Source organism: Achroia grisella, unplaced genomic scaffold (assembly GCF_030625045.1).
Source record: "Achroia grisella isolate CSIRO2021 unplaced genomic scaffold, CSIRO_AGI_Agris_v1 utg918, whole genome shotgun sequence".
Taxonomy (NCBI): Eukaryota; Metazoa; Arthropoda; class Insecta; order Lepidoptera; family Pyralidae; genus Achroia; species Achroia grisella.
The window spans coordinates 1,348,982-1,376,911 of record NW_026713067.1 but is presented as its reverse complement, the minus strand read 5'-3'; the positions used below and the strand labels follow the sequence as shown (position 1 = coordinate 1,376,911).

Genomic DNA, 27,930 nt, shown 5'->3' with positions numbered 1-27,930 from the left:
TCAGGAGCTACAAAACCCGCATAGATTAATTTAGGTTGGTTTTTTATGTCTATTGAATTGATACCTCTCAACATCGCTCCTCCCATGAGTAAAGGATATTCGCTTATGATTCGCTTTTATCTTTTGCTTTCTCTACCGTTGGATATATATTTCTCAGGATTATATATTAGTACGTAATTAAAAAAAAAAGATTGTACTTTCATTAATGTTTCTCTCGTGTCACATCTAAAAATAAACAACGGTCATGATGAATAACAATATTAAATCAATGAGTCAAGCCAGCTGTCCAATCTCAGTTCAAGTTCGTCACACCATGTCATCACTTAACAATTACACGACATACCAACTGCTGGTCTACATGTTAATGATGTCATTGTGGTTTGACAGTAATATAGATTGAAGCATTTGGTCAATGATGTCATTGTATGTGTCCGTGCCGTCACGCCTACTAAATCATTGTTACGTCACGTGTGTGACGAAACGATCATAGAAACAGATGTGCGTATATCTTGCGTATTGCACTGAATTATTATAAACTACGTCAATAATGTCATCGTGTTTCATAAACCTTTACTTTAGTCACGCATAGAAATGTCTGAAAAATAGAAACCAAAGATCAATTTTGAAATATGAAATGTGAATAAATATATATAATAGAAATAAACCATAACTTATGATAGAAATTATGATTACGATATAATTAGAACTGCGTTATTAGCTGCATAAATATTAAAGTGAGTTTTGAGTAGGATTTTTGGCAAGCCAATACATAATACACAATTCTGCATATGTTTTATTCATTCTTCACTATTTCAATTAAAAAAAAAAAAACACATTTTATGTGTAACAGTTTTAAATATAAAACATAGCACATGACGTTGAGATAATAAATTAAAAAATTATAATTATCTAGATATACTTTTAAACGCCTTATGTTTAAATATAGTAGAAGGTCTTACATTCTACAAAATATTACTCGGAGCACATTAAGCGGTGCATATAAATTGTTTAAAGATGCTTTTATAAACTAATATGGTTTTGATTGAATAATATATTTTAACGGTAATAAAACAAATCACGCGCATTGAAGGTTCATCGTGACTTTAAGTAACTGTTCCATAATATTAGATTACTTATTTTCATAAGTAGTTTTTAGTTGTACGATAATGCATCCATCGGTTAATAAGAATTACTCTTAAATGCATTTTTGCCTTGACCTCTAGCGTTCATTAAAAACATCGGCAAACTAACTGACAGGTGATGTATGGTTTGTTCTCGTATGTCAGTGATTATAACGGATCGGTGGACTGTATGGGTGTCTAAATGATGAAAACACGTAGTTTGGAATAATAATATATTAATATGTACAATTGCGAACTATAAGAAAGACAATGAATGAATAATTGAAATGTATCAAAAAACATGACGTATAAAAAGAACTGTTCTAAAAATATAGATTTAAAAATAATAAAACTATCAAAAGAGGTTGCGGCGGCCGGTCGCCAACATACCGGGCCCCCAGTGGTACACTAACTACTGGTGGCGACCGACTGCGGCTCTTCTTGCATTAAAATTAATTTTCGGACTGGTCTGCGCAACGTACCGCCTTTAGTAAGGACGTCCGCCACGCGGACCACTCCGTCCGGGCCTGGATAGACCTTGACTATTCTACCTAGGGGCCAGAGGCCACGAGGTAGGGAAGAGTCGGCGATGAGCACCACATCACCCTCAGCTACGGTTGCCGTCCCTCTGTGGGGTCCTCTTGACCGGAGCGTCGGTAAATATTCGCGCAGCCACCGTGCCCAGAAGTGATCAGCCAGACGCAGCACCCTCCTCCAATCGCATCTGCGTACTAAGTCGGCGTCTGTTAGCGAACTTGTCCATGGTGTTGTTGATGAAGTGCCCAGGATGAAGTGGAATGGCGTTAATGCCTCGGGTGCGTGTGGCGATGGTGAAATATACGTGAGTGGCCTCGCGTTGATGATGGCTTCCGCTTCGAGTAGGAGTGTAACTAATGTTTCCTCCTTTATTGTTTTTCTGCTCAGACAGGATCTCAAGGCTGTTTTGACGGTTCGCACAAGTCTCTCCCAGGCTCCGCCCATGAATGGCGACGCAGGTGGGATGAAATGCCACTCAATTTTGTGGTTGGTTGCGTACTCTACCACCGGGTCGTCATAAAAGCATCGTAATTCACGGAAAGCACCAACAAAATTCGTACCATTGTCCGAGTATATGGTACAAGGGGATCCTCGACGAGCTATGAAACGCCTCAGACTCATTATGGCGGCGTCGGCTGAAAGCGAAGGTACTACTTCGAGATGTAACGCTCTTGTGACTAGGCATGTATAAAGGGCGACATACCGTTTTTCGTTGCGACGATGTACGGTAACTACAATAGGGCCAAAGTAATCGAGCCCTACATGTGTAAATGGTCTTTTGCTGTGGTCAACTCGTTCTAGCGGTAAGTCGCCAGTCTGTGGCTTGATTACCTTGCCTTTCCATCTGCGACACTGCATACATGTGTGTACTACGCTGCGGATAGTATTTCGCGCTCTTAGTATCCAAAATCTTTGTCTTATTTCGTTTAAGATGAGCTCATTGAATGCATGTGCTGACTGTATGTGATGATGGAGAATCAGTAGCCGCGCGATATGGTGGCGGCCATCCAGAATGATAGGTGATTTCGCATTCTCACACACGTCTGGGGCACGTTTTATACGAGAATCTATTCGTAATAATCCATCTTCGTCTATTACCGGTGCAAGTGTAGCAATGCGACTGTTTCTGGGCAGGGGCTGCGTAGTTTGGATGGCTTTCAGCTCTCCGGGGAAGCTGTCTATTTGAGCTCGACGGAATAGCATCTTCTCGGCTTCTATGACGTCCCGAACACGAAGTTGTGAGGGAGATGTGGTGTCATCTAGAAACAATTTAGAATTTATGTTAATTGGCCGAGATAGTTTAAGCCGAAACAGACGTGCACCTTGGAGAACGCGAGCGGTAGCACGTAGTAAACGAAGCCACGAACTGAATCGAATTGCAATAGGTACTGGGGGATCAGGTGATTGGACGCAGGAGAGCAACATCACAAGTTCCGACTTTAGCTCGGGGTCTGGTGAAATCTCCTCTGCGTCGCTTTCATTCTCAGTCGGCCAAAGAAGTGGTGGTTCTAAAAGGAATGGTGGACCGGTAAACCATCTGTGAGATAGAGATAAGTCTATATTTTTGGGTTTAGTGGCATCATCGGCCACGTTGAGAGAGGTAGGAATCCACCTCCAATTGCACGGATTTGTGGTCTCCAGTATCTCTCCCAACCTGTGGGCGACAAAAGGTTTAAATGTCCGAGCGTCACTGCGGATCCATTTAAGTACAGTGGTCGAGTCCGTCCAGTAAGTTATCGTGGAGGGGTTAAAACGATGCGCGCGTAGAATGGTTTGTGCGAATCGCGAAGCAATGAGTGCTGCCTGCAACTCCAAGCGAGGTATGGAGAGCGGTTTTAAAGGTGCGACACGTGCTTTACTACCTATAAGAGCAGTGGAAATTGAACCGTCGTTGTAGGTAAAACGCCAATATGCGACACAGGCGTAAGCCTGTTCGCCGCCGTCAGCTACGACATGCAGCTGAACGTCGATAGGATCTGACTTACACATATACCAACGTGCGATTTTGATATTGGCAGTACCCTGTAATTTAGTGTACCAGTCTTCACATTCAACGATAAATTTGTGAGGTATGGGGGTATCCCAGTCAATACCTGCTCGCCACAGTTTCTGAAATAGGATACGACCCGAGATGATGATAGGCATTAATAAGCCAAGTGGGTCATACACCTTCATAATATTGGATAGTAAGGTACGTTTGGTTAGAACGTCAGGTAATTGGTGTCCTGTACGAAAGGTGAGCGAGTCATGGAGAGGGTTCCATTTAACGCCTAGAATACCAACGTCGTTGTTTGGTGGTAAGTAAACGTCAGAATTCGATTCGCTTCTGAGGTTTTTGGGGACGAGAGACAATGCTTGTGAGTTGTTTGATATCCAACCCCGCATTTCAAAACCGCATGTTTTATGTACAGTGATTATATCGGACGCTATCTGTGCTGCTTCAGTGACATTAGAGTGGCTTCCGAGGTAGTCATCCATATAATGATCTTCCACTATTGCTTTATATGCGAGGGGATAGGTGGCCTCTGCTTTCTTTTTTGGTCCTTCGAGCCGGATCGGTGGACTGTATGGGTGTCTAAATGATGAAAACACGTAGTTTGGAATAATAATATATTAATATGTACAATTGCGAACTATAAGAAAGACAATGATATGAATAATTGAAATATATCAAAAAACATGACGTATAAAAAGAACTGTTCTAAAAATATAGATTTAAAAATAATAAAAGTATCAAAAGAGGTTGCGGCGGCCGGTCGCCAACAGTGATGATAATGCTTTATTTGGCTGCGTCACTCCCACGCTGGTGATCATTACACCTAGTGGTGAGGTCGTGTGGATGCATAACACGTGCGTGCGCCTACGCGTTACATACACGGTGAGGTGTATTTAGGGCTTCTGGATACGTTTGTTTATAGTAAACAAAACATATATTATATCACTGAAATACTGAAGTATTTTATTTGAAAGTGATCGTTTATCGGTTTCGGTTATTGTCAGGTGCTTAGACCTGTGACACTGCGACCTGCATAGATCTTTTGTGTTCGGCCTATTTTAAAGTTACTGCCTAGAGCCATGAGGGTCAAGAATTAATGGATATTCTTAGGAGTGAGTTTTACCTCCTCAGGATAGAGTGTAGATATTAACGTTAGTAACTTGTAATTTTATTTATTATTATTATTATTTCTTTAGTGTAATAGGTGTTGAACAAATATATTTTTTATAATAATATTGATTATAAAGAATTATAGTTATGTTATGTGTGGTATGTGTTACAGTATCTTTTAGAATTCATTGGTTGGTAAATAGATTTCTTCACGTTTAAGGACACTTACATCCGTCTTGAGTTGAAGGTATTGGGCACTTAAAAATATGGGTATTTTTACCTGATGGAGAAGTATTTTATGAACAAAAAGACAAAAGGAATGTAAACTAATTGTCCGTTGGATTGCAAAGCCAATGGAAGTGTCGAGATTATGTATAAGATCAATCTGTACTGTGTAACACTTCATCATCTGCGTCTTCCTTATCCCATTTATTTGGGGTTGGTGTAATATGTTTTTCTCTTCCATTCATCCCTGTTTGCAGTCATCTCATTATTTACTCCCTTCCTTATCATATCATCTTTCACACTGTGTAACACTTGAGTGCACAATTATCATTTTATATACAATATTAAGCTACTACTTCTTCCTATACAATATATCATACTTGCTAAATGTTTTAGGGATCAATTTAAGTTTCAACTATACGGCTTGTACGATAACAACGTTTGCAGTAGTACTAATGCCAATCATTCCAGTGCCATAATAGCTCATCGTACACAGGAATCGAGTGGGTTTTTCTCAGTAATATTACGCGGCAGTCCTCAACCATGTAGTGAGGATACCGACGGATTATGAATTCTGTTTGTGTCCGATGTTGTCCAACGGAATATCCGAGTGTTAATCGGTTTGTTTGACTGCCAATAATGATTTTCGGAGAGTCGCCTATAACTGTAGAACTGTATGAATAATCATATTTATATGACAAATATAAATATGTTGTAAGATTAGTAGTTGACCGTTCCGCGAAATAATAGTAATTCATCAAATATGACACTGTTTTTAAGCGACATCCAAATAAGAGGGTTCTGAATTTGAATACAATTTTTGTGTGGTTACCACAATTTTTTTTATTATTAAGCCGGCACACACTTACATGACATGTTTATTACATAAAATCATGTTTTACCAGTGATTCGCTTTTCTTAATTAATGCGTATTTATATTATTAATTGTCGATGTATTGGTTTAGATTATTTGTTGCGTATTCAACGCATATATATATATATATATATATAATATGCGTTGAATACGTCACAAAAAATATACATATTTGTTGGTGTAGTAGATGTTACACACTGCTTCATATTTCGTTCAGTCAACGTATATAATGTACAACCTACAACGTATTTACCAATATGCTAAGCCTTACAAATTGTATCTATTCAAAATTTCTAATTTCGGACCTCCGACGGCTTAGTTTCTGAATAGACAGAAATGATATCTAATCTCATTACACTTACAATTGTGTCGGTCAATACAATTCATTTTAAAATACCTTTGAGTTAATAATAAGACACGTGTCGTGAATGCCCTTTCAAGGCGTGGCCAGCCGGCCAGGTGAACGCAGTGAGTACCTAATGGCAATATAGTTTTTCGTCATCGCCTGTCGCCAGTGATGCCAGATTGAGGAGTTTCACCTCCAATTTAGGTATTTTTGTTTAGGAGGGTAATTGTTTAGAACCCACCTGAGCATTTATTTATTTCCCCTAATTGCCCTTCTGAGGGGAATAAAATAGTTGGAGGAAGTGGTGGTAAGTGTGCTGTTAATGTATATATTCGACTGTTATCGCTTACCATAAGGTGGGCCGTAGGCTTGTTTGTCACATCACAAAAAGAAACCAGAAGAACATTATTTTTAGCGAAATGTACTCTACAAACACTAACTAATCGACTTTCTGTACTGTGAGAATTTTTCTTCAAAACCTTTTAGAAAACATTTAAGCAATTATTGGGAAGAACATTCGATTATCTGGCAACATTGCCCTGTGGCTTGCGCCCTTGCCGGTCGGTATGGTACACTCTACCGATTTGCCGACAGATATGATATTAACCTATAATTAGTTGATCAAGTACTGATAACTATATGGTTCTTAATTATCTGTAATAAGTACTAGGAAATTTGCAGCACTAAATATGATGCCAGCCTTGATGTACTGTAAGGCGTTAGGAATTCATAGTATGTTTGATGTAATAATTTAGTATTAAATAATTTGTCTCTATTATTTGAGAGACAGACTTTTTTTTGTTGTTTTTAAGAGATGTGTTTTTGAGACATGTTTTTAAATCTCTTTTATCTAAATAACACGGATTCAACTTATGGAATGAAATGTAATATAAATTAATGTTTTCATGAACTTGTAATTTGTTCGAGTATTAATATCCTTATTTAAGTCTAGACGTGAAGATGTATAAGAACTTTTATGTTAATATGTAAAAAAAAGTTATTCTAAAATTCTAGACTCGTTATGTCAACACTACTTATTAATATAATTCTATTAAATACTTTTGGGTAGTCGTTGTCTATCTATTATGTATACATACCTATACTTACATGTAGTTATAACATTAATGATTGTTTGTACCAAAATAAGATATATAATAAAAAAAAAACTTTATATGTTAAAGATTTGTATGGTCACATACATACACATAATATTGGTTTCATCACTAACGTCAGTAAAGTACTTATCCTGTTAAATAGTTTGGCAATGTACCGTGACTGCGGTTTATCGGCATCGAATCTGTGACCGTTTTCTGCATTCGGCCTACATTTTCATTCAAATACTGTGCAATAGGTGAAAGTGGCTTTATGGCTTATGGGTTTGATATACAATAACATATACCTAATACATTTAGGTACCTGAATTTGAAATATTGTTAATTCTCTTTCCCTTTATAAAAGCTTGTTACAGTTTCTGATCATAGGATAAGATCCATTTGTGAAATAAGTGTAATGACATATTATAATTATTCATAGTTATTACTTAAAAATTCACACCATTGAAATTTTGAAGTTAAAAAAAATACATTTTAGTTAAAGTGCCATCTTAAGATACCGAATCCAACACATGAATTGTTAAGAATAAATAAAAAAAGCAAGAACTGTTAAAATGAATTATTTATTTAATATTGTTTTTTAAATGAATTACTTGCGTACTAAGTATTGAAAATGAAACAAATTTCCCAACGCAAATATCTTAATGTTATCTTCACAATTTATCTCTCCATTTATTGAACAGTTTTATTGTATCATATCTAAAGAATTCTTGATCATGTTACCTGATTGTTACATAATATGAATTATTTAATTATATAATTATGAAAACAATTTATTTTCGTGTAACTGGGATTATAAGGTGGTAACCGTTGCCTATATAAAGTAGAACTTATTTAGTAGTTTATGAACTTCGGTACCCAGACCAACACTCATGTTAAACTCATACAACCCTCTGTTTGCGTGTGAAGTTAGTACTCGGTAAATAGGTACAAAGTACAAGTACGTGAAAATCATAACATGGTATTTATAGATTTTCTGCAAAATAATGTGATGTGATTTCACAAGTATTTGTCATATAGATCATTGACGTTGCCAAGTCGTATCAAATTTATGAAAAACAGCAGCTGTTAATGCTAAATTAGCAAACCATCCAAGGTTGATGGGATTTCTATGAGTTAATGAGTCATGACTCCGATTTAATTTGGCACGTAAAGTGAATATATCGTTCAGTGAAATGGCGTTACACTAGAGTGATCATGATCGCATGAATCTATATATAAGTCCTTAAATAAATAGCGTAAAGGGTTTTAACGGGCGATGATGGAATAATGCTGACGCCTACGCTAACTAGTGAAAGGTGATATCATGACTATGAAGTCAGTTAGTGTGGTACAGAATTCACCAGGTATTATTATAGTTTATAAGAGAGACAATGTGATTGCGGACCATTTCTTATGAGGGTCCCATTTTGAATAAATTCGAATCATAATTATGATGCAACATCCGTGATAATGCAACGTCCGTGATACCACTTCGGAGCACTAAGATGTTTTGCCTCCATATCCTGTAATTTCACTGCCTTTCACCCTTGCCTTCAACCCAAAGACAGCTTACAAAGCAAGCGGCTTGGTGGCAGAAATAGGTGACACTGTTTATAGTATAACTCACATTTCGCTTTAACTATTCAGTATGTATATGTTTTAACAGTTTTAGTACTAAGCAATTTTTGCAAGAATGCGGTACATATTTTAATTTCTTTAAAGTTAAAACATATTTTGTCAAATAAAATACTTTTAGATAAATATCAATCAATTTTAATCATTCTTTTGTGAATATGAAAATATAAACAAAATTGTTTTTCAAAATTAAAATAAAACACTGAATCTCACAGCACAAAAGCTCTTGCGTCGTGGTTACATACGATGGCAGCCCTTTTGCGCCGCGTAGCAGTGAAAATTACAAGATACAGATGTAAGACGCTTTAGCCCTTTGGCAATGCACAATGAGCGTCCCGTATTGATGATGTGTCAGTGGTGCTGTTCAAGTATATATATATATATATATAGGCGATAGTGGTCACTTGCCTTTAGGTGGGGTGTCAGATAGCTTGATAGCCATTCCAGCGGACATGAAAACAATATAGAATGCTATTATTTTCGAGTGTTTTTGTATACAGCTGTATTTGTGTATGGTTAAACACACTACAAATAGCTAATATACTTCTATTGCTGGCAAATTATCTTGTTTAACTAGAAATTGGTCCCGATTGGATAAAGACAGGACAAACGCGTACATTGATGTACGATGCAGCGCACTGAGCCGACCTTCTTAGAATTGACTATCTTTAATTTACGAGTCCATGCTTTGAGGGCAGGCCAACAGGAAAATGATGTTTCCTGGACTCCCAGCCCTGTTTGTGTAGTATTTGATTGAATATCCACAACCCAATCACGGTCAATTTCTTCCAATAAGGAATAATAATATTATATTAGTCTAATTATTGAACGCTTTTATCTAAACGAACAATATTAGGAAGAAATATTTAAAAAAAAATAAAACAATTGTAACTTATTTTATAAATTGTCTCGCTTGTAAAGTGTTACATTTTCAGCCAACGGCATGCGTTGTATTTTATTAAACAAAATAGACATCACTACAATAATTGCACTATTTCGCCATATTTTTTTGTGTCTGATGTCCCTAGAACTTTTCTGTGATTTTTAATTGATTTGTTTAGATACTTTCTGTTCTCTTCTCGTGTGGTCTCTTATAAAATAGATCAAGATCTGAGTAGTACTTTTTGAATTATTTGTGTACTCCTATGTAATAATGTATGTAACCAGTCCAAAAAGAATGCTGCGTACAAATTGTACTAAGCAAATTTTGAAGTCAACAATATTTGTATAACCCAAATTTATTTACGGATATTTATTTATGCAAATTTATAATTACTCACATAATATGTATTGAAATATAAGAGAAAAGTCATCTTAAATAAATGTGTATATAAATATTTGGTTGAGCAACAAAGAGCAATTATTCTGCAGTATGAATAACGTGACTTATTGTCAGATTGCAAAATAAAAAAGAAAAAAGTGTGTATATGAGAATAATTAATGTATTAAAATAAATTCACACTTTACAAATATAATTAATATGTATAGATAAGGACATGTGGGTATAATAAATCATCATTTGTAATTTGCAAATGCAAACGTGCAACATTTTTAGTATGACAATAGGACATATAGATTGACGGGACTGTCCCACCCAAAACGGGATGTAGGGTCATGTTGGGTATCTATGTAGAAAATTTATCATCGGGGCATTGACTCGTTCATAAATGCTTAATTGTACTTTTGCTTCGCCTGTTAACAACATTCAGATACGTCATTGTTCTTTTAATGAATGATAATGGAATGTTGCACCCGCCTGCACTAACGGTTTAATCTGGTGGGGCACCAGTGGAAGATAAGATGAGCATGAGGTCATCTCACTTAGCCCATCTTGATAAATTAGACAGGATTTTATCACGATGATGATTTTAGGGTGGGGGGGGGGACACTTTTAGTTTAATTTTGAATTTATGTATGATTTTAATTTGATTATAACTTTTTGAGGTGACGTGCATTAACATTAACAAAAGCACGGTTCAGTCTGAGGATAATAATAAATAAAATAAAGTAATATCAGCATGAAGTCGCGGGCTGTGGTAGTCTGTAATGTAACGTAAACACATAATAAAAATGACGCCTCTACAGATTTCATTGTGCCGCAGCACAGCAGGTGGTTCACTTTCACAATCGGACCTGATGTAATTATTGATACTAACCGAAGCTGATTGATAAAAGTATATAAATAATGCTTTAAATTACGTAGGTATGACTACTATACCAATATTACAGACAGGTAAAGTTTGTGAGATTAAATGTTCCAGGTAGTCTCTAGTACTATTGAACTTACAAGATAAGAAGAATGACATCTCAGTCTTATGGAACCAGTATGATAGTATCATGGGTGTCACATGACAAAGTAATGTTTGCAGTGCTGATAAAAAAAACTGTTCCGATTTTGATAATTCGCTTAGAATTGGCTAACCTATTATAGAGGAAGGCTATACAACATCACGTTACAACTAATAGGAGTGGTGCTAGAATGTAAAATGTTGCAAAAATGGTGACAATATGACACAGACGAATTTGTGCGGGTCAATTAGTAATATTATAAAAATAAAAGTTCAAATTCAAGTTCAAATTTGGTTGACATGGAAAATGTGTTTACCTTTACGTCTGATTGAGTCTTCCGTGATGAAAATACCGATAACAAACCAAATTAAAGCGAGCGACAACAATAGACCACCCGACTTCATAGTACGTGTGCCATATTCGAAATGTTAATTTTAGTATTACAAACGTTGTCAACTGTTGATAATGACTCTGACTATCCCATTGTGGTTACAGTCGAGATAATATATTATTATCTTTAACATATAAGCACTTAGCTTAAAACAGTCATTGCCTGTTCTTCGGATTATTTCTAAATTCAACCGCATTTCACTATGCAACAACAATAAATAAAAAATACTGCATACAAAATCTCAATTTTAAACTTATCGGAAAGGAAACAATGATGTAATAACCCTGTTAATGTATAATACTATGTAACAACTGGATATGGTAAATGGTCAAATGATCATTAACAAAGCTGTAATTAGAACTGCAACGAAAGATGCTTACCTACATAAAATGTTACATGAACACCTGCTAATACTTCCTAATGTATCTGTTACGAATAAACGCTTACAATTGATGTTGAATAATTGATCATATAAAATATATTCAGATGACTAATGCTCAGTAGTGTATTAACTATATTACAATATTCTCGACTTATGTGTGCATTTGTTTACTCCGAATTTGTAAAACCGCGATGTACATATGTATATGTACTTCTATATGTATAGGATACGTATAGTAGTATACATATATATTACATACGATATACATATGTATTGGATACTACTACATACATATATTGTATGTAGTAGTATCCTCAGTAACACGTTTGCTTAGCTTTGTAGCCCATACTGAGTCTGCCTTGTAATAATTCACACAATGCCATTTAGTCTCAAGCTAAGCAGAGCTTGCGTTATGGGCACTAGACAACTGATATACTTACTTAGATTCTTTTTGTAAATATGTACATAATATACAAAGAAAACACCCAGACCGGTACAAATAATCGTATTCTTGAATACAATGTTTGTACCGTACGTTGAATTGAACCCGCAACCATCCTAAGTAAAGCGGTGAGTTTAACCACTAGACCAACGAGGCCGTTAACATTTTTAGTATGCCTATCTATAGCAGGAACTTTCAGTATAGTCAAGCAGTTGCTTGGAGCGGAGAACATTGCAAGGCTTTCAAGGACGGCCATGACGACTGCTGTCGTGACGTTGTTCATTTATATAGGCTACAGTTGCCACTTTCCATTATGATAACCGACTGATTTATCCCAGTTAATAAGGAATATTAAATATCTCATAAAAATATTAATCTCTTGCATTAATTGAATATTTCGTCCGTAACCGTGAACTTAGTGCGAGTATAATCATTAATTTATATCGTAACAATTATTCGCATGTGAAATCATTAATTAATTTCGTCACCTTAATGATCGGGCGAGAATAATGAAAATCTATGAGCTGTCGATTGTTTTTAGAGTTCCCAATCCAGATTGTAATTCGGAACCTCTTCTGGTATAACTCGTCCACCCGTCGCGATCGTCACCGCTATGTTAAGAACGGTTAGTTCTGTGGAATTGCAAGTAATTGTTTAAAATAGATGCGGTTGGCCCTATCATAGTAGAATAAAATCGAGAAAAAATCTTAATTTTTTATACCTTATGAATTAATTAGTTAAATGTGGAAGTGGAATTAAGTGGGAATTCTGTATTATAATAAAATAAGGCGAAATTAGTAAAATTTGTATCACTTTTTGTTAAACCAAGAAAGAGCTAATCATATTGAAGTCGTATTATTTGTAGTTTAGTAGTTTGACTTTTATATTTATACCTATATGCATTTAGTTTGATTTTATAGCATGTCTTTTATATCATTAATCATTAGAAACCTGTTTACATCAATTGTCAGGAACCCTCGGTTTTCAACTCGGACTTGCGCTGTATAGGTTTCATGAATGTATCATTAATTTAATATAATAATGAATTCCTAGATAAATTAATTAGACTTTGCCGTTTTCGTAAAGTATCTTGCAGAGTAAATGAGCTCGAATTATAATTTCATAAAGCAAACAGGTCTGATCTAATAATACGCTTGATATTTTTAAGGACCGATACAATTGTATTCAATCAGTGCTTCTCGATTGCTGAAAGTTGCGTGAAGATAGTATGTTTGTTATAGTTGAGAGTTTAAAATATTTTGGTTATTTTCATTGTAATTGGGAGTAAAATATCTAAAATTATTCTAAACAAACTATACGGCTCCAACCGGTAGTAATTAAAAACAATGAGAATCGCCAATTCAATATACAATTTTGTCAATTATAATATATATTTTTGTATTGAGATTAACAATAGATTAATTATAGATTAAAAAATTTCCACATTTCCGTTCTATTTTTAAGTCAAGTAGGTGTAATCGTTTAAAAGATTTCTACTTATATAAATGTATTCGAAATTTAGAAATTGATATTTGTTCATATAGATTTCGAGTCGACAGAGTTTTTAGCTTCTGAAATGTTCTAGACTATTTAATAGGCTTCCGTTTGGTCTTTTTGGTTCAGAACTCTAAAAAGCGCGCGACCTCCTCGACCTGTGGCGTTCCACGGCCGTATTTCATTAGCTTTGCGAAACAGCAGTGAATTAGAGCAGTAATTTGTGTGTGCGACGTGTCCTAGGATTAAGGCACATTGTTACGTAAATGTCCGTTATTTGTTGAAAGAAACGTCTGCTGCGTGTGCGTACCCGGCCACCTATAATTGTAGACTGAGAGGGGAGACTGCGGGGGAGAGGGGATTATTCGTATTGGGGACCAGTGACTCCATTGCTAGTAAAATTATTTGTTTGATTCAGGTAACTTAATATTATTTATATAACTATACTGGCCCATATATAATAAAATAATAATATTGCTTTTGTGGTCACCATATTTACTATGGCAATTTGTCACGGTAGCAGCCGTACACCACTCCCTTCGGCCAGTAGCCTTCCTTCATGAAGGTGGACAGTATGTTGGTGGCGACTCGGGCCGATGTCATGTCATATTGTCACCTCCACCTTGTTAACCATCGTGGTTTATACCTGGTGAATTTATGATGACTATCATCCTTCACTGGTAGGAGGTTTTACTTTTTATAAATACCTCCTGTAAGTAGTATATGTGAAATTATACAGTAATAATAATTATTTATTGTCAGAAAAATACATTGTGATTGTTTGAATTGTAAAAGGATGAAAGTGTGACAAACCCACTTTCCCATTTATAAAATTAGTTTGAATTAAAGCCATATTAGATAAAGTGATTCGTGCTTATTTTTTTTGTTTGTATGAAAGTGACAATGTCATTAAATCGGTGAGAAGAATTCGAGGTTATCCGTTGCATACAAAAAATATAATCTTTTCTATTTGTATGCGACATAGAGTTTTACAATGACAGTCTGTATCAAGGATATATACTTCCTATTATAAACATATAAATATACAATCGTCATGCATTGTGTATTTATATATTTATAATAGGAAGTATATATATTTGCAAATAACTTCCGTTATTGGAAATAAACAATGTCACATGTTTTCCATCTCGCGTTCCGGAAGTAGATTTTATTAGGTATTAATATAATAACTGGGTGTGTGGACCTCTGGTTTTGCTAACAATAAGTACCATTGTTCCGTGTGAATATTAAAATGTGAATAGAAATTGTGTAATTATATATTACGATCTGTTGTCTGTTTATTTTCTTTTTTACTCACACTATTGTTTTGTTTATTACATTTTACATAAGAGAAAACAAAGGACTCCACGACTAATTCATAAGGGAAGCTGTAATCATACCAGCAACGTTCAGACAGCGTAGATGTTAGGGCAATTTATATACTTCTTTAAAAGTATGTTCAGGGTGACAGGGCAGAAGACCTGGCAAGGGGCGAGTCTGCCATTGTCACTCGGATTAATGATTAGTTTTGTTACATGTTACTATACCTTCAAATTTAAAATAACAGTTAATTTTTTAGCGTTAACTAGATTTGAACTCTCGATCTCTCTTTGGTGTAATTCACTACGCTACGACGCGTACTGTATTTATGATTCGATGTTCTATAAAAGTCTTCAATTTTAATAACATCATCAGTATAAAAATATTTACTTAGTTCACCGATGAATTATATTATCAAGACTATTATTATAGTTCGAGACTGTCATTATTCCACTTATTAAGTTTCATGGGTGGCGCGTGGGTCGCGCTGTGTCGCAAAACATTTGCGAAACCACCCAACATGTTCTATGGCCTCCGTAGACGAGGGACAGTTCGCGGCGTACATTTTTGTTCGTTTCGATACAATACAAATGTATGAGATATAGTGTGTTAGGTATCGGATTTCCGACGATTGACCATCGTATAGTAACGTTATATTTTATCGATGAAATACTATTCATAGTGGGTCTCACGCCTCATCCCTCTGAATGACAACCCTTTTTTAATTTAATATCTCGTATTTTTACGAGTTCACTGAAACTATTTTTTTTTTCATATTTTCATGTTGCCCCCATACACAAAAGTAATCTTATTGGAAAGATTATGATATTAAACAAAAAATATTTTAAATGCTGCTAGCATTTAAAATATTTTGTTAAGAAGTAATGCAAATAAGAAAATAGTGAAATTTTACTAATTTTTTCGACTAAACTCTTTAGTTTAGTCACATTTCACAATTTTTTTTTAGTTAATATGCGCTACCTAAAAACCAGTCCCTTAACACCTTGTTTTTTTTTATTTAATAGTTCGCAAAGAACTGTATTAACATAACAAACAAACATCACATTAGTATTGATATTAGGCCTAATAATTAAAAAAAAAGTTGTCCTAGCACTTACGTGTCAAAATTACGATACGTGGGTCAATTATCGGAAATCCGATACCTACACACTATATATGCACTTGCGAGGACAATTTTGTCCTCCACCGACAGATTGTCCCTCTTCGTCGCAAACTTCTATGGTCAATGATTTTAATGGAGTGAGCATTGTTTACAAAGTACATCCCCATAGTTCCGGTGTGTCGTTTTGTTACCATGCGTGCCCTAATTGTATGATGAAATGTAATAAATAGGTGAAAAAGTGGAATTGCGACGGCATAGGTTACATTAGGTTGTTTTGTGTTTGTAATACTTTCTCTTTTTGTTATAACCATAATACTACAAGTACCAGTGTAGGTGTAATTATTCTAAGCCTTCTAAGACTAACAATATATTTTTTTTAAAAATGCAGCCCATGGTATTTAAATTTATCTCGATAGGATTCGTTAAAATAGAAATTTCAATCTTCAATCTTTACTGATTTCAAACTTCTTATTATTTTTATGTATGTTTTTATTTTGTCCATTGCAAACAAAAAAAATCTTTTTTGTGCTTTTAATGGACTATTGAATTAAGTTACATACAAATAATATTTTTTTTTTTATAAATTCATCACCTTTGACTATGTTGATTTTTTATTATAATAAATAACCAAAAGTAACATATATAAAATTATATAAGTACTTTAAGGTTGTATACAGGAATTAATCAATTGCATTGAAAAATGATCTAGCGTTTGACTATTTTGTTTCTATAATAGTAATCTACAAATTTGAAGTTTTTGTTATAATTTCCGCTGCTGTATATGATGACCTTTGAATTTATTATACCTGTGGTTGACACCGAAGGAAATACGGAGGTGGTAGCCATTGATCACTAATAAAGAAGGTCATTCAGCCTCTACTAATGATATCGTCAGTCCTATACAATAAATCTTTGTAATATACCAGTTACATATATATCTAAACGAAATAATAGCATAATGAGGGTTTGAATCAGTACCAAATCGTATCGTTTTGATGACGTTGTACTTATGTTCAACTCTATACTTTTTATATTGTTATTGAAGGGGTATTTCAAATATAAGTAATTGATTTATTTCTTTATTTGTGTTAATAATTACTACTATATGTAATTGAATTGACCATGTACAATGAATACTTATTACTGATTTTGATGATAAATTTGATATCTATTTGACTTCTCTTGCAAATCAAGAGTCAATACTAGGTTTGTTACCGGTGTATTGTTTACCAGCAGGTTACATATAGAGCAGAGTGCATTTTTTTCTTAAATATTTAAATAATTTTTCAGTAGCGTGTGCATTTTTCATCTAATAAAAACTATGCTAAGCTTTATCACCGACCATTACTCAAGAATAAGATCGATCGAAATTTATTTGTGTGGTAAACGATGTAGGCCCGTAGTCCTTTGATGAAATTTTGGTCTCGATAAGAGGAGTATCATTACAAAGAGTGGAAATCTGATCTCTAAGATCTTAATAATGTCCTCATTAGCATACTTTATACATCGGAAGCGTTGCTTATTTTTTTCTCTTGTATACATGTGTCGTATCATATGTACATGTCACATTTTAATATCGTATGACGGCTATTTGTAACTGCACAGTTCGTGCGTACACGCTCGTTATGCTCCATTTCATTATCACTTGACATAATCGATTGCCCCGCGCTATGACCCTATTAACTATTACAAGGTTTTTTAATTTTCACGTTCAAGGGCCTTTGTAAGCCAAAATAATCATTATTGGATACGCTGCAACGTGTCAAAGTAGTTATTTTATATATCTTCACGCTAAATTTATTATGAGATAGACAGAATCGAGTGACTTTGTATGTTAGTTCGTAAGATTCTTGCCTCATTCATATTTATGTTTCTCATTTAGTACAGAGCCTAAGCTCCCTTGGATTGAACTCTAGTTAGAGTATCACGTGATCGAATTAATTTTCAAGAACCTTAAAGGATCACTTTTAATTAATTAAAATATTATACTCGATGTAGTTCTTGTCTTTGGATTTGTATATTTTAATAATATAACATATTTCTCTATTGTCAACAGAAAATTTGGCGCCTTCGGAACTTAAGAAACTTAGGAATAAACAGAGGAAAGCGAAACGTAAAGCAGAACAAGAGATTGCGTTAGCGGCACAAGTTCAAGTGAGTACCTACATACATATATTTATTACTGTAAGTCAGTTGGAGAAGTCAGAAGCATATTCAACTATTGGCGTTGTAATAAATGCAGTATTCGCCATATACATATTTCGCGGCATTTTTTTTGATGTGGTAGTGGGCTTGTTGTTCTGCTTACTCTTGGATTAATTTGTTATCGATATTTCTATCGTCGGAGAGACAGAAATATAAATTAACACAAGTTTTTGGCGACGACTAGTTTCGAACTCAGTTTTAATTCTTAGTTTACTTCAGTTTTTTTAGTTCTTAGTTTACTTAATTTACTTCAGTTTAGTTTTGAACTCTTTTGCCTTTTTGCCACTAGGTCGCTATGTTTTCAAAAAGATAATTATATCGTCTTATATAGTTGTAACATACATAACACATTTTTTTTCCTATTTTTTACTATTAAACAAAGATATATATAGAGTTTTTTGAGAAGTGTACTATTGCCGTCATTTTTATTTGTGTGACGCTCATGTTATTTCTCAGAGAACGATTTTTAATTATATAACTGTAAAAGTTATTCATACTTCATTTATATAATATATTACATTTGTTTAAACATTTCATTATGGGCATTTAAATAACAACGAAAGCTATTGTAGTTACCACTATCTTATCAGGTTTTATTTTGAAAGCTTATTATTTTTAACATAGCTACATAAAGCAATAAAACAATTTCAATTTAAATCTATATCAATCACAATAAAAACCGGAAACAATTTTAAATGAGTTTGATTGAAATATCCAGGTGAAGCGTGAACAGCATCATAAAGCACGTCAGCAGCAGGAGCAGGGTGATCCTGAAGCACCACAGCTCGATGAGCTCATACCCGACAAACTAGCGAGGGTGAGCATTTAATGTTTTTTTAATGGTACACAGCCCTGTGCTTACCGTGTAGATACACAGGTGGTGCACCAGTGGAGGATGATAAATTAGTTTGAAATTAGGTCAGTTAGCCCATTGTAAAGATTTATTTTGTAAAGAGTCGCCATTGCCGGAGTCACGAAGTCACGTTAGCATTCTATCTCGACTCCGGTGGAGTTAACCCGCTTTGTAGATGGTGTAGGGCAGGTCCCGTTTCGTTGTTAGGGCGACCTATTTCGCTTTACTCTTGGGCTAACTGACTTATCTTGATACTCTTTCTAGCATCTTCCACTGGTGGCCAGTGTATAAGGTAAGAACAGGTGGCACACAATCATCATCCTTAAAAATATATTTGTAATTCACAATGTGACACATGCACCGACAAGTAGCCACATACAGTTATATATACCTATATATCTATATTGCGACCTCGTCTGCAAGGAAATAAAGTTTTTTTTTATAATAAACTAGTTTTTGCCCGCGGCTTCGCTCGCGTAGTAGTAAGTATTATTATTAATTAGGTGTAGTTTTTGCGGCTTTACTTTTGTTTGTAAAAAATTAGGACTTATACAAACTTTCATCCCCTGTTTTATCCCCTTGGGGGTAGAATTAATCAACATTCTTTCTTAGCGGATGCATATGCCATAACATCTACCTGCATGCCAAATTTCAGCCAGATCCGTCCATTATCAGTATGTCAGTCAGTCAGTACCTTTGAGTTATATATATATTTAGATAAATAATAGTTGTAAAATAAAAGTATCCTAAGTTACTTATGATAAATGTAACTATCTGCGAGTGAAAGACACGTCAAAATCGGTCGAGTCATTACAGAGATTAGTAATAACAAAACAACAAAATATTTTTTTTATGTAAGTACTGTATATACTTTCATATGCATTAAGTGAAAAGCTGTTAGTATAGAAACAAAAAGACACTTTAATTTAATTTATTTGTATAGATGTATAACTGTATGTAGTTAATAGTAAGTGTGCTTTGTTATATTGAAAGATCACGATTTGCTTACACGACTCGTACCGCGATATAGGCACGATCTGTTATTACAAATATTCATAACATTCCGTTTTTTGGCTACTCTTCTATATATCCTAATAAAGATATTATGTGTTGTCATCTATCTACGTCTCAATACGTGACGTACTAATATTTCGTAAGCACATGGCTTCTCTCGGAAATATTATTTTCGATCAGGCCAGATTGAATTCACGATGTTATGAGTCGAAATAGTGGATCACTAAGCTACAGCCCTCGATAGCTGCTACCACCTTAAGCTACTTTGTTACTAATAAGTTTATAGGCTACTTAAAGGGCGTCATAAATGTTCTAGTTTCGTACTAATGAGTTTATTTGTATCTCTCGCCATCTTAATTTCTTAAATAAAATTTTTACTTACACGTAATATTTAGACAGGTTTATGCCTATGTCCATATTTAGACAGCATTATGGCTATATAAGGCTACTTTTTCTTGGATTGTTTTGTAAATGCAATAAAATATATAGAAAACATCCAGACCGATACAAACCATTACACAAATGTATGCACATGTTTATGATGTGCGAGGAATCAAACCCGCGACCAATGGAAGTAAATCGGTTTGCTAGACCATCGAGATCGCCAATAAATAGTAATAGCAATATGTGTTTGAAAGACTAGTAGTGCGTGCGACATCGAACGCGTGTTCATTTGTAAATCACCCTCTATATATATTGTTGACAATCAAAGAACACAATATATGTATAATTGTAATGAAATTTGAATTGTATAAGTATCATTAATGTATATTATGACTTGCCATATATGTAAGAAAGTTTTTTACAATATTACATAGTATAAAACAAAGTCGCTGTCGCTGTATGTCCATCCTTAGTATGCTAAAATCTTTACAACTACGCTACGGATTTTGAAGTGTTTTTTTTTTAATAGATAGAGTAATTCAAGAGGAAGTTTTATATCTATAATACATGTACACACGGGCGAAGCCGGGGCGAGGAGCTAGTTAATCAATAAACGAAAGATATAATAAATATAAATAAACGCCGTTCCCTTAACAGATCAGGCGGACAGTATCAAGAATGGTGTGATTTATTTGTGGTGTTACATGTTTGCAGGTGGAGGATCCATTAGAGCAAGCAATCAAGTTCCTACAGCCACTGCGGACGTTGGCCGCGGATAGAATAGAAACATATTTAATGGCCTTCGAAATATACTATAGGAAAGGTATTAAATTTGTTAATATTATTTCTTTTGTCTTTGAAGTAGCAATGTTTTATGATTTTTATTTTATTTTGTGTGTTTTATAGTACAAGTTTTTTTTATAAGTTTAGTTTATTGTAATTGTCAGTGTCGTGTATTTAATCATCTACTGAATAAATACTACTTAATTTAATTTCATATTATAAAGATTTTGTCATGGGGAAACACCGCTGTAAACCTATACTTATATATATTTAAATTTATACATTTAAAACATTATTTTTTTAATTGTATTTTTCTGATCGTACCTAATATACTAGGCTATAATAGTATATCACGATATAAGTGTATTGTGACGGTTATAACACGGGAAAAAATTTCGACCGAGGCAAAGGCCAGGGCGTAGTAGAGCCGAGTGTGTTAAATACGCACGTATATCGTACGACGTTTTTCAACACACTTGATTTTAAATAAACTCAAACATAAAACTGTGATGTTACCTGTTGCCTTCCCGCCGTTTTACTTTTTTAAATCAGCACGCTGCCTACTGCCTGGCGTCTCGCGGCGGTCAGTTCGATAATGATAAAAAAATAGTAAATAGTGCGCTATATAATAGAATATAACTTCACTTTTTGAGTTTTATAACTGTTTCCTCATATATGTGTACATTGATATGCCAGACAGTGCATCCCAAGCTTGTTTTGTTTGTTTGTTTGTTTGTTTGTTTGTTACGCAAGCTGTTCTTGAACTCTTGATGAACTACTCTTATTCATTCAGTGCTATTAAAGCCAAAAAATAACGCACGCGTGTTTTATCAACTTGCTTCATATACAGAAAACCGGTGCAATTAGATCCACTTTACGAGCAAGTGTGGTGAAAAATATATATTTCAAGAGCCATACAGTATCACTGACATGTTGTAATAACGTTGTCATTCCGGAGGATATGTCATGCCTCCTATTCTGTGATTTCAAAGCTTTATCCCACACACACACACACCCACAACCGAATCACAGCTCACTATACAAGCTGCTTGGCGACTCAGACGAGTTTGAGGGAAGAGGATGACTTTTTACAGTCTACATCTGGTTGTATTAATGCTTATTTATTTAAGTTTAAAGGACTGAAGAAACTAATATTTGTGAGTGTGGACGGATGTTTGTTATTCTTTCACGCAAAAATTACCGATCGGATTTCAATGAAACTACAGTAATATAGCTTATACATCAGAATAATACATAGGCTATAAATTTAAAAATACATTATGTAAATTAGGTGAAATCTTTGAATAGTATAAAATGATGTTCTTTTACTGGCTGTTTGCTTAGATCTTTTAATCTACGGATTTTAATGCAGGTTGTATAGAATATCTCAGGAATTTTATATCTACGTCTAAACTTTATTATTTTAATATTTTATTTACTGCCGAATTCTCTTATTTCCAAAATTTTGCAATAGATAGAGTGGAGAGAATGCTTTAAATGTATAATATGTGTACATACCTCGTGCGAAGCCGGGGCGCGTAGCTAGTTTTTTATGTAATATAGTATTCTATATGTTAATTTATGTTGTTATAGTAATTTATTTGCTTAATAAAACATTGTGCATTCTAGAGAAACCCCTACTGATGCTCCAGAGCATAAAGCGCGCGTGGCGATTGGACAGCACGCATCCACATTTACACGACTGTCTGGTGAGGTTCCGTTGTTGGCTCGATCGCTCCCAGTCCACGCTGCATCCGAATGTTGTAGCGGTCATCGATGCCGAAACGAAGCCGGTAAGTTTTTACGTTAGATTACTGCAGATTTTTACGTTAATTTTTGTTTCATGTATTTGTAGCGCAGGTGGTTATCATTACTGTAGTGTCATATATAATGTGATGAAGTGTCATATAATTTATTGTTTATTATAGTAACTTGGTAGTGAGTATACCGGTGAAATAATTGTACTATTTATTGTACATCAGTAAGTCTATTTGGTAGTATGCCACGAATGTACACGTTACTAATAATACTATTAGTAACGTGTACATTCGACGCGCAGTCGTAACGTGGAGTAACTTTACACTGAACTTAAATCTATGTTATGGGAGAGGTACTAATAGAAGGGTTATTAGTGTAGACAGAAATATTAGATGTGTAGGCACATATTACTAGCAGAACGGCACAACTTTGTCTGCGTCATCTTTTCTTAGTTTTTGCTATATTTTCTATTGCAACTCGATTCTTATTGGCTGTGGCGTCAGGTTAGTTATATAGCGTTCCTCGAGAAATGAGCTATCCAACACTAAAATACGTTTCAAAATCGGTTCAGTAGATCCAAATATTACTCCCAACTTATAATCTCATAAACTGTGGTGGTTTATGATTTTCGTATAGATAACTGGAATGACCCATTTTATGGAAAGTCAAAAGGCATTTAACCGATTATCAGAATCCTTACTGTTCTTAAAAGCAGTAGGCATGTTGACACAATTTTTTTATTTTGTACTTTTTGGCGGAACGTCAGTTTTAGCTAAAGTTTTAAGTCATAGTGTAAATATTTTTTTTTATTTTAACAAAGAATAAAGTATTTTGTTTAAAGAAATGAAGGTACTGGCCTGGCCATGATAAAGTATATATAAAGTATATCGCTAGAGGGTATAGGGTTTGCTATTGCCAATGGTACATGAAAATATTTTGTATATTGTAAAAGTCTGTGGTCAAATTGAGAATACATTAATATAGTTAGTCTTTAATATTATTTGCTTTGAATTTTAAATTAATTATGGTCGAATTAACTATGTCGCAGATGATGCGTGGGCGCAGCGCTCTCCAGATCGCGGAGGAGTACCTCGCGAGTGTGAGCGGCGGCGGTCAGTCGGCGGCGTTGTGGGGGGCGCGAGCTCTCAGGAGGCTAGTGCCGGCGCGCTCACCACACGCACTTCAGATAGCCACCAGCCTCACGCACAAGGACCTCTCCATCCAGGTATACATAGCGTTACGGTGGTTATCTCAGCTGGGCTAGTCAGGGAGTAACTTGCGAGTGTGATTGGCGGCCAGTCGGCGGCGTTGTGGGGGGCGCCAGAACTTAGAAGGGTAGTGCCAGCGTGCTCACCACAATTGCTGTTAATAAAAGCTCATATTCATAAATAAAATTTATATTTATGAATATAATTGTTTGTCGGTCTAGGTATTTTCTATGTATGTATTTATAAGAAAAATATATCTATGTATTCATATCAGTTGTTTAGTACCCATTACACACGGTCTGCTTAGCTTGTGACTAGATGGTCTTGTGTGAATGGTCCTGAGATATTTTTATTATATTGTTGCTCGATTATATCAATTATTAGGTTAGAGCTACAAGAGAAGCTATCAATGCCTAAAGGTGTAACATTATATTTTGCCTCTGTTAATATTAGTTCAAATTATTATTTTCTTATTCTAGGGCTGTGTGGAAGTGTTGGATAGCCTAAAAGCTGGTGACTTCGGTGCTTGCGAGAAGGAAATAGAACAATATATAGCAGCGTGTCGTGCCAAGTTCCCCTACGCCATCGCGTTCATGCCGCCCTCTCCCGCCGCCCCCGCGTCCGCCCCTGCTTCTGCTGACTCCCCCGCGGGGGTGGAATGCTCCGACAATCATCTGGACGAGAACACGCCGCTCCAGCCTAAAGAGATAGAAGTTAACAACTAAACAGGTTATGGGCCCAGAACGTGTGAGTTATCGATTTCACAAAACGAAATAAGAGTGTTGTAACATTTGTTCGATTTTGATGGAACTATTCAAAAATTTACTGTCTTTTTCTCTCGTATTTAGACTGACTGAAATGGAATGAATGGCTGTACCAGATATTGTATACAGATAAATTTGTTAAATGTTTTATCTGTGGGTTTTTTGAGGAACTATGTTGAAATTTCAATTTGTACCATTCAGGTACAAATTGAAAGCACACGTAAAACATAGGCAGCGCCGTAAAGTTGTACTATCAGGTCTTTTTTAACACTCATATGAACCTTAGGAACTGTGACATGATACCCTTCTTGTAACATCTTGTTTGTGTTAAACAATTGCTAATTTATAAAAATCGCAGTGGTGGTCAAGCCAATTGACGGGAGAAATTGGTCTGGGACTGAATTATAAATAATCTAATAGGGACATTTGTTAATTAGTTACTTTGTTTTTAAAATAACACTTCTTTAGGATTTTAATGAAAATAATAAAAACCGGTGATGTCACATATCTATTTATAGTAACACAGCGTTTCAAACAAAAAAATATATAGTATGCCGTCAAAAGACATTTTCACCTTTTTTTCATTCATTCAGCCCTATCTTCTATACGTTGCGAAAAGACGCGTGTTGTTTATCTATCTGGTACTGCTAACTACTTAAGACTCTATTTTTCAGTGCGTTTTTTAAATAATTAGTTATTTTCTGTCATTAAGGGTCCTTTTAAGGGTATCTCATTAAATATTACTGTTAGAAAATAGAGTTTGTACTCAATAGCTAATTTAATATTTGAAGTTTACGAATAGACGAAAATACCGAACAAATGTGGTCGACTGTATTTATATAATTTTTAAATTTTATACTTGTAATATTTCACTAGACTTTGAAATGTGATGACTTACTATTACGATTAAAATGTTCGTGTCTTATGATTCGAAATGCCTTTTCACACATATACATACACAGTATCAGTGGCGTAACAATAGGGTGACAAAGAGAAAAAACAACGGGATAAATGCTACGGACCACAACCTCCCGTTTTGTCCGTAGCACGCTATCACAAAAACACACGACACCGTCCTTGCCGGCGAAGACGACGACCTCAAACAATATGCCGTTTCAGCTCGTCCCGACGCTCACAACGGCGCCACCGATAACCCTTTCGATCAATCTCCGGCCTATTCAAACGGGGATTGAAATTACTACTGCCTGAGCCTTAGGTTCGAACCGCTAGCGGTGCACTCAGTCTAAACTCATATCCATCAAACATAAGTTGGCTTTCAGCTGGTCCATAAGTCCATCGGAGGGTTTGGAGTGCCATCTGTACTCGCCCCCTATCGTTGAAGGTGTAAAGGCCAGCTGCTACCCAACATTAAAATATATCGAAAAAAAAACAGCATCTCACATGTAACATGGTTTTCTATCAGTAAAACAATTTTCAAAAACGGTTCAGTAGATCCATAGATACCACCCCTACAACGTTATAAGGTTTACATAATGTATCATAAGGTTTTCTTTATAATACGCGGATCACAGATTGTATAGTAACGCCTCAGCAAAGTACATACATATATGGCGCATAATATAATATTGCATGCAATGCATGTCCATTAATCATTTGATAGGAGTTTGTATCTTTTGAAATTATTCTAGTAAAAATAATATATGTTTTATTTATTGATAAATTCACTAGCTGGTATTATAGTTTCTTGCCCGGGCAAGAAATTAAATACGTATTTAGGTGGTATATTAAAAAGTCACAAAGGTCTGTGATAGGCCTAGATGAATCAATTATACTATTTAATACATTTTGAGTTGCTTGATAGTTTTGAGGTTTTTGGGAATATTAATGTGAAGCGATTATCATAAAAACTGAGTCGGCATACTTAAACCCCAGCAAATATAAATGGTGTGGTAGTGTAGATGTAATAAACGGATAGAAGTGAAATCGTATTTGTTTTAGTGTGACCGAAATGTAAGCATGATTCTTCGAAAGTCATTTTGATGGTTTTATTTATAATCGATAAGGTTTTCTTCACGTTAGGTCTTGGCTGTTGAAGTATTTTTTTCGTGTGATCACAACCTAACAATCTTAATTTATTACATTTGTTAATGATATTCAAATTTAGATAATACAAATACTATATGTGGCAATTCCTACAAACAATACCACCACTAGGAACAGACCGACAAAACCCCGGTTTTGTCGAAACTCGCGGGCGGGCGGGCGCCCACGCCGTGGGCGCCCGCCCGCCCGCTATTTGTAAATATCAATTTTATGAATAGTAAGTTCCCTGCAATTAGATAGGACACACGCGATTTGATCGACATAAAGTTGGCCCTTGAGTTTTGTGTATTTTATGGAATAAAACAGCTTTCCATTTAACTAAGGGGTATTTATCTCACACCATTCAAGCCTGAAATCCTCATGCCTATAAGTATGTTTTTATTTCGGCTATTTTTTTAAATTAGATCTCTGTGTACAGAAAATTTGTTGTCAGAAATGTAATTTTTGGGATATTATTGCCAAATAGGCCCCAAGCAATTATTGTTGCTTTGCATACAAATACGAATTCGATTTTTTTT

The 27,930-nt window shown here is 35.0% G+C and overlaps 1 protein-coding gene across 1 annotated transcript in view; it reads left to right on the top strand.

Moving 5' to 3' along the window:
* LOC131853958 (N-alpha-acetyltransferase 15, NatA auxiliary subunit) overlaps positions 1 to 25,530 on the top strand; it is a 104,692-nt gene extending 79,162 nt beyond the window's left edge. The window contains exons 11-16 of the mRNA XM_059205056.1: positions 18,436 to 18,533; positions 19,303 to 19,401; positions 21,550 to 21,658; positions 23,248 to 23,411; positions 24,425 to 24,601; positions 25,064 to 25,530. Coding sequence (XP_059061039.1) covers positions 18,436 to 18,533; positions 19,303 to 19,401; positions 21,550 to 21,658; positions 23,248 to 23,411; positions 24,425 to 24,601; positions 25,064 to 25,309 — 893 coding nt within the window. The 3' untranslated portion in view covers positions 25,310 to 25,530. The remainder of the gene's footprint in view (positions 1 to 18,435; positions 18,534 to 19,302; positions 19,402 to 21,549; positions 21,659 to 23,247; positions 23,412 to 24,424; positions 24,602 to 25,063) is intronic.
* Positions 25,531 to 27,930: the final 2,400 nt, after the last annotated feature.